This window comes from Chiloscyllium punctatum, chromosome 23, assembly GCF_047496795.1.
Source record: "Chiloscyllium punctatum isolate Juve2018m chromosome 23, sChiPun1.3, whole genome shotgun sequence".
NCBI classification, from domain to species: domain Eukaryota; kingdom Metazoa; phylum Chordata; class Chondrichthyes; order Orectolobiformes; family Hemiscylliidae; genus Chiloscyllium; species Chiloscyllium punctatum.
Window position 1 is genome coordinate 91,484,877 of NC_092761.1, and position 15,921 is coordinate 91,500,797.

Below are 15,921 nucleotides of genomic sequence, written 5' to 3' on the forward strand. Positions count from 1 at the left end.
CAAATGTTTTGGCATGGGACAGCTTCCTGTGAAATTGTTCTCTTTGTGTTTTCTGTATAATTGAATCCTTGATTACTGTTTAAGCAGGCAACTAGAATCATTTATTGTATTAAGTAATTTCTCTGGAATAGGAAGTTTGAAATTATTTCTCTAAATTAAGTCTTCATGTTCTAATGAAAAAGAGGTGTCATGTCTAACATTATATCATTGTTATCATAAGGTGCTGCTTGTATGTAATGGCACTGTTTGTGGCAGTGTTTATGGGGCTACAGCATGAGATTGTTTATAAATTTCTAAAAGTGGAATAAATCATTTTGAAGCTACTTTAATTCTCATTTTGTACTTTCAGACCCCTGACAAAGCCTTTTACACCAGAGGAGCGTTCAGAGAGTAGTGATGAGGACATTGATTACATGACTCCGTCCTCGCTACCTGTACATGCTCCACTCTGTGTTACCACCTCGTTGGATTCCAGAGTTTTGGTTCAGTCACAGGGCAGCCACAATGCAGAGTAAGGGAAATTTTATTTTCAGCATATTTGTATTTAAGACTTCTTAGCTGCTGGAAAGCAGGTTCCTGAATTGTATTTGGGCGACATTGATTGCAACCCGATTTATCCGTGGAAAAGGCTCATAAGAAACATTGCTGCCCCCTACAGCTCCTTTTGTGTATGTAGCCAGTGCAGCTGACTATTCTTCATCACATAAAAATCTTTGGTAGCAATACTGTGATTGTGCATCTCCTTTCTAAAGTCAGTAGGCACTAGGTTATAGTCTAACAGATTTATTTGAAGTCATACAAGCTTTCGGAGTGTTGCTGTATCTCACGAAGTAACAACAGTCTGAAAGCTTGTGTGACTTCAGATAAACCTATTAGACTATAACCTGGTGTCTAATGACTTCTGACTTTGTCCACCCCAGACTAACACCAGCACCTCCACATCATCATTCTGAACAAAATGACAAATACTTGTTCATAAATCAAAGGCTATTCTTAATGTAAAGATCAATAACCATCCACCTGATGATTAAACTGAAACACGACCGAGAGGTTTTTGTAACTGAGTAATTGTTAGTGATTTTCCTTTTTTTGTCGGTTAGAGCTTTGTCTGATTCGGACCCACTGAGGCAGATGTGCGAATTTATGTTTACCTCATCGTCTCAGGCCACAAATGTAGACTTTACAACTGGTAAGATGCTTCTTTATCCTTCCAGAAACTGAGCCTTGAGTGATGTGTGCTTTTTGTGCCCCTTCCAAAATGTCAATGATCTTTTCTCTATCATTTAAGTGAATATTTTAATCTCTTCCTTATCTGTAGACAATGGTGATTGTGCTATCAATGATGGACCTGAACAAGGTGAGAGTGAAGATGAAGATAATGCATATGACTTCCCCAAACCGCCAGTGCCACTTCCTCCAGCACGTCGCACATTGTCTGATATCTCTCAAGCAAGTTCAACATTTTCCAATGTGTCTGATCAAAATCTGCCTAGTCCCAACACAGGAGGTGAGTTTTGTTTTTAGTAATGCAATTTCAAGATGTGAGCATTTTTATTTTATCCAATTTCATGACAAAATGATGATCCACCTTGAACCATTGCAATCTGTTTGGTGAAAGTGCTAACACAATGCTGTTAGGCAGGGACTCTCATGATGTTAACCCAGCAACAGTGAAGAAATGACAATGTAGTCCCAAATCAAGTTGGTGTGTAACTTGGAGGGGGACTATGCAATGATAGTAATGGGAATGAATCTTTAGGGTGCTGAATAGGATACATAACAGGCAGAGTGCTTTATCCTGGATGATGCGAAGCTTCTTGAGTGTTGTTGGAGCTGCACTCCTCCAGGAAAGTGAGGCTGATTCCATCACAGACTAAACTTGTGCCTTGTAGCTGTTGCACGGGGTTTGTGGAGTCAGGAAGAGAGCTACTTGCTGCAAAAGTCCTAGTCTCTGACCTATTCTTGTCACCACAACATGGATATATCTGATCCAGTTCACGTTCTGGTCAATCACAATCTCCTGAAGTGTTGATATTGGGAAATTTAACAATGGTAATGCCATTGAACGTCAAGGAGAGATGGTTAGCTAACTTATTGTCGGAGATAGTCACTATGTAATATTTGAGTGATGTGAATTTACTTGCAGCTTATGGGCCGAAGTCTGAATATTGTTCATGTCTCACTGTGTGTGGGTATGTACTGCTTCAATATCTGCATGTGATTGGTTTGGGTTTGTCTTGCTTTTTGCCAGGACATACCTGGACAATTTTCACTTGGCTAGATAGATAACAGTGTTGAAACTCTACTGAATCAGCTTGGACAATAAGGTGGCTAGTTCTGATACACACCTTTTGCAAGGAAACTTGCCATATGCCTGAACATGCCATATGCCTGAAGTCCTTAAATAAAACCAAAAGACTGCAGGTACTGGAAATTTAAATACAACAGCAATGCTGGAGAAACTCAACAGGTCTGACAGCATCTTTGGAAAGAGAAAGCAAGTTAACAATTCAAGTGCAATTACTCTTCTTTAGAACTCATCAGTGATGAGAAACACTCGAAATACATAACAGCGCAGAAGGAGAGGCTGCAGAGTTGGTTGAGGGAAAAAAAGGGATGATCAAGGGGAGGCGGAGGTGAGAGACGCAGAGACTTCAAGGAAGGTGTAAATAAATGTATTGATGAGAATGAGAAAGGAGAAACATAAAAAATAACCCCAAAAACTAAACGTTAGCTCTCCATAAAATCTTAAGAGGAGTTTTTGGGCTGACTGGGCTACTATGTGGTCTGGCGGTGACCAGAGAAAATATGGGAAGTTGGTGGTCATGCTTTTCAACTCATGGAAGTTAGTTAACCTGTTCAGTTAAAAATAATCATTGTGGCACAAAGAGCCACACAGCCGCCTCAGTCTAATTTTTATCCAGCTTTGCAGACTTCATTATCTTCAGAGTTGAAAATGGATTTGAACATCTTATGATCATGACACAATAGGAAAGATAAATGATAATGAAGTTATTTAGGCATGGAGAAGCACCTATTTCCCTGTCATTCCTGTGCTGACTGAACAACATTCCTGTGTTAACTAAACAAAATTGGCTCCTGATTAAACAATATCTTGATTTTAAAATTTGCATCTTAAAAAAATCTCTTCATGGTATTTTCTCACACACACACATTCCACCTCCCACTGTATCTGTAATCTCCTCCAGTCCCACACCCTTAGAGGCATTTGTGTTCTTGTGTTTTTGCTTTTGTGCATCATTGATGTTAATTTCTGGGCATCAGGTGGGGTGGGGTGCTTGTCATTGAGCTGAAGGTCAGCATCAAAAAAAGTTTAGAAGAAGGAAAGAAAGAAATCTGTGAAAGCAAAGTTTTGTTTAATTTTATATTTCAAGGGTACGTATTTAAATGGAGTGCTAATATTGAATGTGTTATGGGCCAGCAACATTTGTAACATTTGAAACACAGATAATATGATACAACTTGTATGCCAGCAAGTGTTGGTACTTTAAGGTCAGGGAATAAAATTTCAGATGCTAAAAGAGAGATGCAATTTTGGATGATAAGTCTGTCTGATCAAGTGTTTCTCTTTTTTTCAGATTCATCTGCACCTGAAAGACCTCCCAAGCCATTACCTCGGCGAATCAACTCAGAACGTAAATCCGGTCCTAGTCAGTCCAACAGCTGTCATAAGACACAGCAGCAGACTCTCTCAGCTGAGATCAACAGCCTCTTGAGCCAGGGCTACTCATATCAGGATATCCAGAAAGCATTGCTAATTGCACAAAATAATGTGGAAATGGCAAAGAATATTCTTCGGGAGTTTGTATCTGTCCCTTCCCCTGCACACATTGCAACATAGCCATCCGTTAGGACACCGCCTCCAGCTAGCCAGAGCTAGTGGTTGGTCTGATATAAGCCTTGGCTTGAGTGACAACGTGCCTCGTCTAACCCCCTCGCCTCATCAAATTGAATAATCAGGTCTGTGCAATTACTGAAATATAGAAGGATGGTAGCACCCTGCCTCATTTCCACTCCAACTGTTGGATTTTTATGAAAAAAGTTTATATGTGAAGGTATTCTTAACATGTCTGAAGTTTGACAAATTTACAATCTTAAGGGCAGTCATCACATAAGGAATTTTGCAATCCATATAAAACTGATGCCACTTGATTACTTTGTGCAGAATTATCAGAAATGTTTGAATATTATCTCTGGTTCTAGTTCCAAAAGTATTCCAATAAAGTGGATGTACATCCATGAATGAATTTCAAAATTATATTTTCCAAATTGGATTCTAAAGTTGAGAAATATGTATTATACACAGGCTGTATCATATTCAAACATTGTATTATTCAAAGTATGCAGTAACAGGCTTCTGTGTGCCTGTGCAAGTATTGCGTGAACAAAGTTGAAAATGTTAACAGTGAGTTGGGATTCAAAAGTTAGTTTCAGAATAAGGAGGTTTAAAAGTAGACCCAGCTTCACTTGGTATTACTTATCAATTTGTGTCACTGGGATGTACAGCTGCTGGTGTGGAATCAGGTTAGCACTTAAACCATCCAGCCATTCAGAATAAATATGTGGGTCTATTTTTGTACATGCAGGAATCATTTGCACAGAATAAAATATTAGTTAGAAAGTTGTATTTATACAGTATCTGGTCGTGTGCGTATGAAAGAGAAATTTAAAGTGAAAAGTGGATCCCAATTTACACAAATCCAAAAGAGATGTTCAGTCCAATCATGCAAAGTTCTTGCTATAAATAAATCTGCAATGACAGCATGGGTTTCATTGTACAAATCTAATTGATGTTTTCCCCATTTGAATTATTGTGTTTGGCATGAGGTTTGAGTGTAAAGTAAGGAGCAATTAAGAATAGAAAATAGGCAGGTAACCATATGTAATCAGTGCAATACTGATGCTGAGCAGGTACTAAAACAGATTGTTATTTGATCCCAGCTGATCCATGAGAGAAATCTCAATGTTAGTTTACCAAGAAAGAACCCTCCAGGTTAAAAAATACTTGGTTTTGAATCATTGTATTACAATGCATTTAATCACAAGAATGTGACGAAAATCAGGAATTGTAAGATGCCACCTTACTCATGAAGTCCAAGAATACTATCCCTATCCTACATTGGCCATTTAGTCCCAAATGAAGACTGACTTGTAGTTTCCAATATACTGTTCACCCATTATATTTCTAATAAGATATTTAGCACTGAGCTATGATTCTAATTCTACTGTCTATTTTATTATGAACAAGCAAACAAAAGTCCAAATAGAAAAGCAAAATACTGCAGCTGCTGGAAGTACTCAGGTCAAGCACCATCTTTGGAGGTTGGGAGAGAAGCAAAATTGAAGTTTCAGATCAATGCTCTTTCATCAGGACTGGTTCATTGACCTGAAACATTCTCTCACTCGTGCTCCTTGTCTCCATGGAAACTTGCAGTTGTTCTGGGGTATTAGAGGATCTTCTTCTTTCTATTAATGAAGGAATTAATAAATATATTATTGTCTGAGTTGACAGATCCAAATTGTTATTTGAATTACAATTTGCCTGTACCAAGATTGAATAGGGGCAACAACTAGAATGCTGCACTTGATCATAATAGTCCCTGGACAGAGGATGGGAAAAATCAGTTTCTGATTGCTTTCCAGTGAATCCTGCAAAAGAATGGATGTATGGGTGTTCTTGGGTCAATCACTGTGTGGCTGCATATCTGACTGTTGGCATGTATGTATCTCTTTGTTTGATGCAGATTTTCTCCTAGCAAAGGGTTGGATGTGCCCTTTGTGACCTTGCCCTCTTTGGTTATAGTGGTCTGGATTTGTCAGACACTAGAGGGAGTCAGTGTTCAGGAGAGGAAAAGTGGAAAATCTGAAGAGGAAATGTGTGCTATGTTGAAGCAGATACAATTTTACCTTTTTGTCATTTTCCTTGGTCTAGTTTTTCCTGTTCTGTTCAAACTACAGTGAAGAACATCTGGTGTGTTCTCCTGAGCTGTAGCTCCTGATAACACCTTGATGAGGAATACACATCACACATCATCCTTACTTTCAGCTGTATGACTATTCCTTTGCTAAGGCTGGGTTGAAATCCTTCATTTTTCTGAACAGTGCTGTAGGTGTACCTACCTGTACCATATGGACTGCAGTGATTCAAGAAAGTGGCTATCATCTTCTCATAGGCAACTAGCGGAGGCAATAAATGCAGGTCTTGCCAGATTCACATTTCGTACCAGAATTCTAAAAAAATAGTTTTCAGTCAAGTCCAGAGATGTTGTAAGAATTTATTTCCAACAATGTTTCTGTTCAAAACTTGGTAAAACTAAACTGAAATAATTCAAACTGCTACGGCAGTCAAGTGAGGCTAACAGCAGTATTACTGTTGCACTTTTAAATACTTTTCTTTCTTGCCCTATGCAAGCATTGATGTGGGAAGTAATTTGGGTGTGATCAACAACCAGCAAATACAACTTGACATTACTGTGATGTTCATGAAAGGTATGTGAAAGTAGATATTTGTAAGGAAAATATCTGTACCTAACGTCAATATAGAATCACAACATGAAACAAAAGAGCAGGAGACTATTTAGGCCAATGTGCTTGTGCCAGCTCTTTAGAAAAAGTTATCTAATTAGTTCCACTCTCCACTCTTTCCCAAAAACCTTGTAAATTCTTTGACATTGTCAAAAGCACAATGGTTTCATTTTTGTTTATGTTCTGCTCTGTCATCGTGTTTATAGATTTTAGCAGGATAGATCAGAAATTAAAATTAAAAATTGTAGAGGAAATTCTTCAATTTCAGATTTGCAAAAAATAAAAATAAAAATTTTTGAAGGAGGATTCTGGAATAGATCTTGGAAAGGTTTTACCTTGCATGTAAGGATATGGTATTCTAACTGCATAATCCTGTGATGCTGTTTTTTCATTAAAAGAGCCATTTTCATGAGTCTGTTGAATGCAAGCATTTGTGTTTATGTACTGTAATGGAGAATGGAAAGTTGACTGTGGTCAACTATCCCTTTCCCAGTACTGTACACATCTAAATATTCTGCCAGTTGTCCGGCAGAGTTGAACACTGGATGAATATGTGTAGAGTTGACTTGATTTTTAGTATAGATATTTGTGTCTAATCATAATTTTCTAATAGCTTAATTTAATTTTATTCTTGTTTCAGCTCAACTCAGTTTTCTAAACTATGTAATTACTTAAGTAAAAAGATCTTTATTTATGGGTTGCAATATTTTGATTGTAACTTGGTTGTAGCCATTTTTCAGACATTTAGTGAATAGTAGAGTTATCTGGTGTATTCTGATGTTTTGTGCCATATTTTGTTTAGGGGTGGGGTAGGTACAAAAATGATAGTGGTTGTTAGTTATGGAGTGTAAATATCTAGTAACCAACTGTGTTTTAATATTTATTGTTATCTTAGTTACTCAGATTGGATCTGTTTGCTGTTGTGATCATTTGTACTTATTTGTCAACAGTTGGCATTAATAACTGGATTTTTTTTCATTTACCTGAAACACTGACACAATCCTGTCAGTGTTGCACTTCAGTGTGACTGTAATTAAACATGATCCAAAATTAAAAGTCTTTCATATAAATACAATTTTATTAATGAAAGATATGCCATAATTTGGTTTCCTGGGAGGCAGATAACTTATTAGATGAATAAGCTTTTGAGTCATGCTGGCAACTTGCACAGTATTCAGGAAGGGTTGTTGGACAGTGATTGTATGAAGATATTCCCATTTCCCAGGAGGGAAGGATTACGAGTTTGAAGTTCCACTTGCCCTCCAGAGACGTGATTGCAAATTGCAGTTGATCTTAGTTCTGAAAACCTCTAGCAGTAACTTTGTGTCATGTTTTATCCAACTAGTTCCAATCCCCATTCTTTCCTCAAAGCCTTGGGAATTCTTTGACATTGTCAAAAGGGCAGCTGTATTACTTGCAGTTTTTAAAATTTATTAATATTTTCCATTGCACTGTGGTTTCAAGCAAAGACAGTGAGGTAGGGAGCAAATAAAAATGAAAGAATCCATATACTGCATCTAGTGACTGGACAAGTTGACAGAAGGTTCTCTGATAAAGGAAATGCAGCTAGTTTTTGAGCTTTGTGCTTGATGTTTTAGTTCGGAGTTCATATGTAAACCTGATTACAAAGGCAGTGAGTAACTGGAACACATGTTATCCTACTCCATGTTTATTTTCAGATCCATCACTGTGGGTGAGTATTTTCTTCATAGTAACATATTCATTTTCAAACAGAACAGGGGACTGGCTGGGTCATTTCTATTTTACGTTGCCCTTTGATTCAGGACTTCTGTGGAAATTCAGAAAATCCAGTTTTCGGGAGTGGGAGAGGAGTAAAAAAAATCATGTTTATCTAATATTTATTTGCCAATTGAGTGCTTCCACCAATTGCAGGAAAGAGCTTAGAAAGCACTGCTAATTTCATGGTTTGGTTTGCTATTTACTGCTGCTTGTTTTGTGTGAAGAAGGCACATTATTCAATGATGAATTGTTTTTAAAAGTATACATATGCTTTTATTGAAATTAACTGGGCTTTATATGAAATCACAATGTGTTGAAAAGCCTGAGTTTAATTATATAATCAATGGACTTGACCAGATAAGGGGTTTCAGAGCATTCATTTTCAGGGAGAAAACAAAATCCTAGTAGCTGTCAAACACCTTGCCCACATGCAGCAGGATGTGTTAACTTGAGTCTTATGAAATAAAATTGACATATGGGTATTCTAACTTCCCTGTCCATATATCCATTCGGGATGAACAGAGGGTGAATCATATAGATCCTTTCTCTTGATAATTTGTCAAGATCACTTCTGGAACTCTAACCTTTAATATCTTTCAAACAACAACAAGGATATTCACTGCATCTTCAACCAGTAAAGTAACTGACCCACCCTCCATTTAAAACCTGTGTGAATCATCTTCTGAGATTTTTGTAATCCAGGGTAAATATACAGGGAAAGGAATTTGAGGCTGCACTCTGAAGGAGATGGAGTGTAATGCTGATTTCTGTTCACTGATGAAAAGCAGACCTGAGACCCCACTTAGCCAAATTAATGACATTAGCCACAAAAGATGCCAGATGTGACTTGTAGTTTATCTTTAAATGTGGTTCAAACCTGAGCCTTAATGCCACAGTTTACAAAGTAGCCATCTGATTTTACATACTCAACATAATGCTGGGTTTAAATTGAAGTTAGGAATTCTATCCCTAAGCTAATTAAAGTCCAGTGTGATCAATGCAAGACATTTCAGGTAATCAGGGTCATTTTTATATTTTATGAAAACACTTTTAAAAAAAATGTTAAAACCTATGACTTCTGAATTTGTTGAATTTTCAGTGATAGTTGTGCAGCCATTTTACCCAAGGCCTGGATTGGACGTTTTATTTTCTTATACCCCGTTTTAGAAATGGGCGCCAAAATGTACTCATTCCTGTCACCCCGAGCATCCCTTTTATAAAAAGACATTTCAGTCTTAACAAAGAACACATATATCTATTTGTATTGAATTTGTTGCTGTGTAGTGCAGTCATTTTGTTTCTTCTGTGCAGACCAACATTAGTTGATTTCATTGGCATTTCAAGGGCTACATTTATTCAATGTGTTCAAAGTTTTATCCATTTGGTGCTGCAGAATGTTGCTGTTCTGCAATCAGTGAAAGAGGCCTCCTTCCAAGGAGGGAAGAGCCAGTTCAATGTCTACTGTGAGTGTAACAGTAGTCAAAAGGTGAGGGTTTATGAATTAGATTATTTGCTTTGAGCCAGCTTAACTCCTGTTACTTCATTTAAAACATTTCTTGTAAAATAAGCATTTCTTCACAGCATCAGGACGAAATGATTAGTAATGTTTGTTGGATTTTGATTCTGATTAACACCTGATTCATTATTTTGTTCTTGAGCTCTCCAGTGATTGGATGTTTTCCAGTGAGTAAGGAGACTGAGAAATCATCTCATGAAGTTCAGGCATGGATTATGTTGATATTAATATTATACCTCTGAAATATCTGGCTTCACCCAGCAAATTATTTTGAATGTGCACTAACTGTTGATGAGCAAATGCACTAAGTACCAATGAGATAAATCACCAGTTAATTTCTCCTCGCTCTTCAGCTTTTAACATCCACCAAACTAATCATTTCATCTGAATTGAGGTCTCCTAGTTTGAGTATTAGCTTGGATATGTACTCAGATGCCTTCAACAAGGCTACCTCCTAATTTCTCTGTACCTGAGATTAATACTATCAACTGATTGTAAGTTTGCTTGCTGTGCTGGAAGGTTCGTTTTCAGACGTTTCATCACCATACCAGGTCAGATCTTCAGTGAGCCTCCGGATGAAGCACTGGTGGTGTAGCCCGCTTTTTATTTATGTTTGTGTTCCCTTGGGTTGGTGGTGTCATTTCCTGTGATGACATTATCCCCTATAGTGATGTTATTTCCGGTTCTTTTTCTCAGTGGGTGGTAAATGAGTCCAAGTCAGTATGTTTGTTGATAAGAGTTTTAGTTGGAATGCCATGCTTTTAGGAATTCTCATGCATATCTTTGTTTGACTTGTCATAGGATAGATGTGTTGTCCCAGTCAAAGTGGTGTCCTTCCTCAATCGTATGTAAGGATACTAGTGGTATCATTACTTTCCTTATACACAGATGAGGAAGGACACCACTTCGACTGGGACAGCACATCCATCCTAGGACAAGCCAAACCGAGACACACACGAGAATTCCTAGAAGCATGGTATTCCAACTGGAACGCTATCAATAAATACATTGACTTGGATCCCATTTACCACCCCTGAGAAAAAGAACAGGAAATGACATCACCAAAGGAAATGATGTCACCACAGGAAATGACATCACCAACCCAAGGTAACCCACATGTATAAATTGAAAGCAGGCTACACCACCACTGCTTCATCTGGAGGCTCATTGAAGATGTTATCTTGTATGGTGATGTATTGGGGCTGCATGGTGGCTTAGTGGTTAGCATTGCTGCCTCACAGCACCAGGGACCCAGATTCAATTCCTGCCTCGGTAACTGTCTGTGTGGAGTTTGCACATTCTCCCCGTGTCTGCGTGGGTTTCCTCTAGGTACTCCGGTTTCCTCCCACAGTCCAAAAGATGTGCAGGTCAGGTGAATTGGCCATGCTAAATTGCCCATAGTGTCAGGTGCATTAGTCAGAGGTAAATATGGGGTAGGGGAATGGGTGTGGGTCGGTTACTCTTCGGAGTGTCTGTGTGGACTTGTTGGGCCGAAGGGCCTGTTTCCATAGTGTAGGGAATCTAATCTAATCTAATGTCTGAAAATGAACCTTCCAGCTCAGCGAGCAAACCTACATCCAGAACCTCAACCTGAGCTACAAATCTTCTCAAATCTGACTAACTATCAACTGAACCAACCTAATCAAATTGCCTGGGCTATGGTAACAGTGAGTTTCACTGGGTACCCTCTGTCAGTCAGCAGTCACTAATGGTTGGGACAACTGAATCTTTCAATTCCTAAATTCTTTTAATTGGGACCAAGTGAACTGAATAGAGAAAGCTAGACTGATTGGGCTACAATCTGTAGGTGTGATGAGGAGAGCACTAATACGCCTTGAATTGAAATTATTTAAAGCAACAACTGCTTTCTGTAAATTGAGTACAAGACTGTGTTTCATCTGTGAGGAGACCTAAATACTTGAGGGGCAAATTTTCAAAATGAATATCCAGTTGTGCTCTAGTCTGGGTTAGCCATTGTGCTGGATTGATTGTGATATGGCATAGTTCACAACCATGGTACTGATTAATTTGGTTAGGGGGAGGAGGCGGACTGAGGCAGTACTATTGTGTGATAGAAAGGCCAACACAGATAAAACACAATCAGGAGATAGGAGAACCTGCTTTTAAACGATCTCTACATCAGCCCTTTTGAGTACTCAACAGCTTTCCAATGTGCACTTGCTTTGACTCATAACCTCTGAGAAAATGGTTTTCTGTAAATTTCGTATGTTTAATGTGATAAATGTAGAAATGTACAGAATTGCAGGATGTTTAAGTCAGTATTTTTTATTGAATACTGTAATCTGAAGATTTTAATGAAAATGCTCCTGTACGAAATGAACTTCAATGCTTTTGATATAAATGAATGTTGAGACTCGCTTTCTTAGGTCATTTTTGGCGCCCATTTCAAGCAATGTGTCAGTTTTCTGAGATTTTAATTTGTTTTGTTCTGCACTGATGTAGGACGATCTTTCACTTTGTTCAGGGTTTTTGTGCTTGCAATATGTAATTTTTTTTAAACTCCTAACCTCATTGCAGATTCTGGATGTTCTGTGCAATTAATTTATATTCATTTAAGTGCTCTCTTACTGTGTTGGTAAGTGTTTTAAGACATAGCAAATGGAAAGTACTATTGTGAAATAATGTATTAAACACATACTGAAATCACGCAAGCTTGTCTACGGGCTTTTATTGAGAATCACAAATATTAATAGCAGCTCTGGAAAAGAACATTCTGTTAAGGAAATAAAACCTGTTGTATGATGGTGACTGGGAAAAGGATCAACTTGCTATGTGTTTCTGCTTTCGTCTTTCATCTCTCATTTCCACTGAACAATTTTTCTTCACTTCTAGACTGGAACTTCTTTTTCACGCTCTCTTTCTCTAAGCAATTTATTTTTTCACCTCCCAACTCTTCTATTAATCTTTAATGTGGGTGTCTCTCTCCCTCTCTCTTTTCCAGTGTCTTTCATTAGTGTTGCTTTGATCATTAGCCTGTGCAGTCGTTTTGTTGCTTTTAAGCTGTCTTGTTTGCACCCCACTTCATTACATTCATTGTTTCAAGATGGCAACACTTTGTGCATAACATGTGAGAAACCACATTTTTATACACATGACAATAATTGTAATTCTAATCTAATACTCACTCTGGTTATCAAGACCTCTACATTAGCACCCTTCCCTGAACCTCATTCACCTGTATGATTGCATGACCACCTTATTTTTTTTCACATCTTGCAGGAAGTTCTGTACCTGAAATGTTAACTTTTTTCTTAATAGATGCCGTCAGATCTTTGTATTTCCAGCATTTCCTTCTTCAGATTTCCTGCATCTTTTGTTTTCCCTTTGAAATTTTAATGGACAGGTACTGAAGTTGTTGATGTGTCCACAGGCTATCTGATTCATTTACAAGTTAAATGAGTTAATTGCAAAATGATACAGAATTAACAGTTATGTTCTACAGAAGGAAAAACAAATTTACATTCTCGGTTTACAGTTTCAAGTGGATTCTGCCTTCAATTTACTTCAGGTATGTTGGCTACAAAATTTGGATGACTCTTTACAATCGTGTGTTCATGGATTATGGAACAAGTATGAAGGCTTCCCGATTTAGACTTCAGGTTGGCTACAACATGTGGGTCTAATGTTAATTACATGAATTGGTTCTTCTATCTACACAGATCTTGCATGTAGTTGGATTGTTGAGCCATTAATATGGACAATATAATGCAAATATCCATAGAATACATCCTGGTGAGTAGGTGTTCAATAGTTGGTTAAGTAATCATTTCAAGCATTTACAGTTCAATCAGTTTCCCAGATGGAAAAAATCCTGTGAAATTAACATAGAGAACTCTTCAAGATACTATGTTTCATTGCCAGCTAGATCAGGGTCTGAAATATTGGTGGGCTAAACGTAGAAAATAGGAGCAGGAGTAGGCAATTCAACCCTTAAAGTCTGCTCCACCATTCAATATAAGGTGCTTTCTCATTACTTTCACCCTACACAAATAGATTTTTTAAAAATGGCAGCATAGGAGAAGGAAGTAGTCATAGTCACTAAGGCAGGAGGAAATGCACTCCACGTGAAGGCCCCTTTGTCAACCTTTCATTTATTATATCCAAGTCATTGTTTCATTCAGACATTTGTTGAAAATTGTTGTAGGCTTCATCTGTTTTGACCTCCGTTGTCAGATAGCTGTTTTCTCTTTCTAATTCCACCTGTCAATGGTGCTGATTGCCACTTACTCCTGCAAGGAACCCATGTGTCACCATCCTGCTGTCTGCGATGTAATCACAATGCCAGTTAATTGATCACAGTTCTCAGCAGCAGCAGCAGCTGTTTCACACAGAATTAAACTTTATCTGTTCTTTTATAAATGACTGTGAGGCCGCAGGTTAAATACTAGGCTTTTTATTTTGCTTTACCAATGGTAACTGCAGTTTTCAAAGTGATTTTTTATTTGATGCATAAATTGTGAAAAATCAATGCAGTTTTACACAAGGAGGGGCCATTATTATGACTGACAGGAGGAGTGGCCTGATGAGGCCCCACTGCTTCATTACTCTCATCACTGGTGTATCATCGATTCAGTTACCAACATGACCAATTCCACTGTTTTTATAGTATTACCCAGAATAAAAGAGACATTGACATTGCTCGTTATTTAATTAACTGAAAATGATTTTTTTTGTGACAAAACTTATTCTGAAAGTAAGTGGCAACCAGTGATTACCACTAAAATGTGATCTGGGAATTCTACACAAACACACTTATACAGCTGAAACAAGGCAAGTTTCAGCCTTGTTTTATCTTCGCATAGATGAAGGTTATTATTCCTTTAAAAAGGCAAAAGAGGGAATAAATAACAACTCTGAGCCAAAGAATCACTGCAGAACACTGCAAACACAATCGAGAAACAAAGAATAAAATGTGATGACTTCTTACATTCCCTGAATTTCCTGGTGATCAAGGTGAATTGCTGGCAGCTGTAGAATGTCAGTTCTCATTCCAATCAACTTGGATTCACTTGAAAATTGGTCACAGGCCACTCCTTTAGGTTTTACCAAATAAGCAGAAATACTGGTATTTGGAAACTATTATCAAATTCCCAGTGTCATCTTCTGAAATTCTATTTTTGAGGAGAGACTGCAGTTTCTGGGCAGTCTCTATGCAGTGCCTTCTGGGTTTAAAACAATTATTAGAGGTTTCTAGTCTAAGCCAGGATTTTTCCTCAATCTCAACAATAAACCCTATTTCTTATCTCCTTGCTCTGCTTAGCTGCTTCTTCAAGGTCACTTTTTCTTTTCCCAGAAAAACAGCAGGTAGTTTAAATCACACATCAAACTCTTGACTTTGGCAATTAGCAGGTGGGTTACTATTCACCAGGAAGGACTCTCCTTCTCAACCTCTCCCCTCATCTGAGGCATGGTGACCCTCTGGTTAAACCACCACCAGTCATATCTCTCTGAGAGAGTGAGCAGCCAATCCACATGTTGCTAAACACTGTTCCAAGAAATTACATGATCCTGATCAGAAAATGTCTCAATAATTCCATCTCTTCTAGCTTCCTTCTCATAGTCTTTAAATATAAATAAACATTGCCAACACCATTCACTAGTTTCAAATTACACTGTCCTTGTCCCCGCTAACTGGGTTAGCGAAGACTGCTCTTTAGATAATCTTTATGTAAAAGGCTACTTCTCATGCGAACTTGATTCTGAATGTTGACAGATTATTGGTCCATGATGGAATTCACATTCCAGTATGATCACCTTTTCAAATGGTGCTTGCACTTTCCAGTGTTGTATTGAGGAATTGGTTTAGTTTTTTTCCTTTTGCTTCCTAGCTCATTGGTCCAGCTGCTACGACTCTGAGTACACTGGAAATCGCACCCTACTTTTCCATGAATTGTACCCAAGTGTAAATGTCTTATTTAATCGCCAAAAAGATCAATTTCTATCCTGGTTTCTTTTGTTCTAGATAACAATCATTGGATTTCTCCAATAAACTGAAAAATAACTCATTTATTAATTCCCAACTTGTCATTTAAACAAATGACAGAATTTATCAATTTAAGCTACTATGTAGAATTCAACTGTACCCCCCAATCCGAAAT

At 37.8% G+C, this 15,921-nt stretch overlaps 2 protein-coding genes across 3 annotated transcripts in view; one reads left to right on the forward strand and one right to left on the reverse strand.

Moving 5' to 3' along the window:
- The window catches only part of cbl (Cbl proto-oncogene, E3 ubiquitin protein ligase), a 228,816-nt gene extending 218,247 nt beyond the window's left edge, over window positions 1-10,569 (forward strand). For both annotated transcript variants that reach the window (XM_072593489.1, XM_072593490.1), the window contains 4 exons: window positions 350-511; window positions 1,101-1,189; window positions 1,319-1,507; window positions 3,600-10,569. In XM_072593489.1, coding sequence (XP_072449590.1) covers window positions 350-511; window positions 1,101-1,189; window positions 1,319-1,507; window positions 3,600-3,862 — 703 coding nt within the window. In that variant the 3' untranslated portion in view covers window positions 3,863-10,569. The remainder of the gene's footprint in view (window positions 1-349; window positions 512-1,100; window positions 1,190-1,318; window positions 1,508-3,599) is intronic.
- A 1,906-nt stretch (window positions 10,570-12,475) lies between these two features.
- Window positions 12,476-15,921, reverse strand: part of LOC140494250 (cell surface glycoprotein MUC18-like) — a 200,824-nt gene continuing 197,378 nt past the window's right edge. The window contains exon 16 of the mRNA XM_072593494.1: window positions 12,476-14,085. Coding sequence (XP_072449595.1) covers window positions 14,071-14,085 — 15 coding nt within the window. The 3' untranslated portion in view covers window positions 12,476-14,070. The remainder of the gene's footprint in view (window positions 14,086-15,921) is intronic.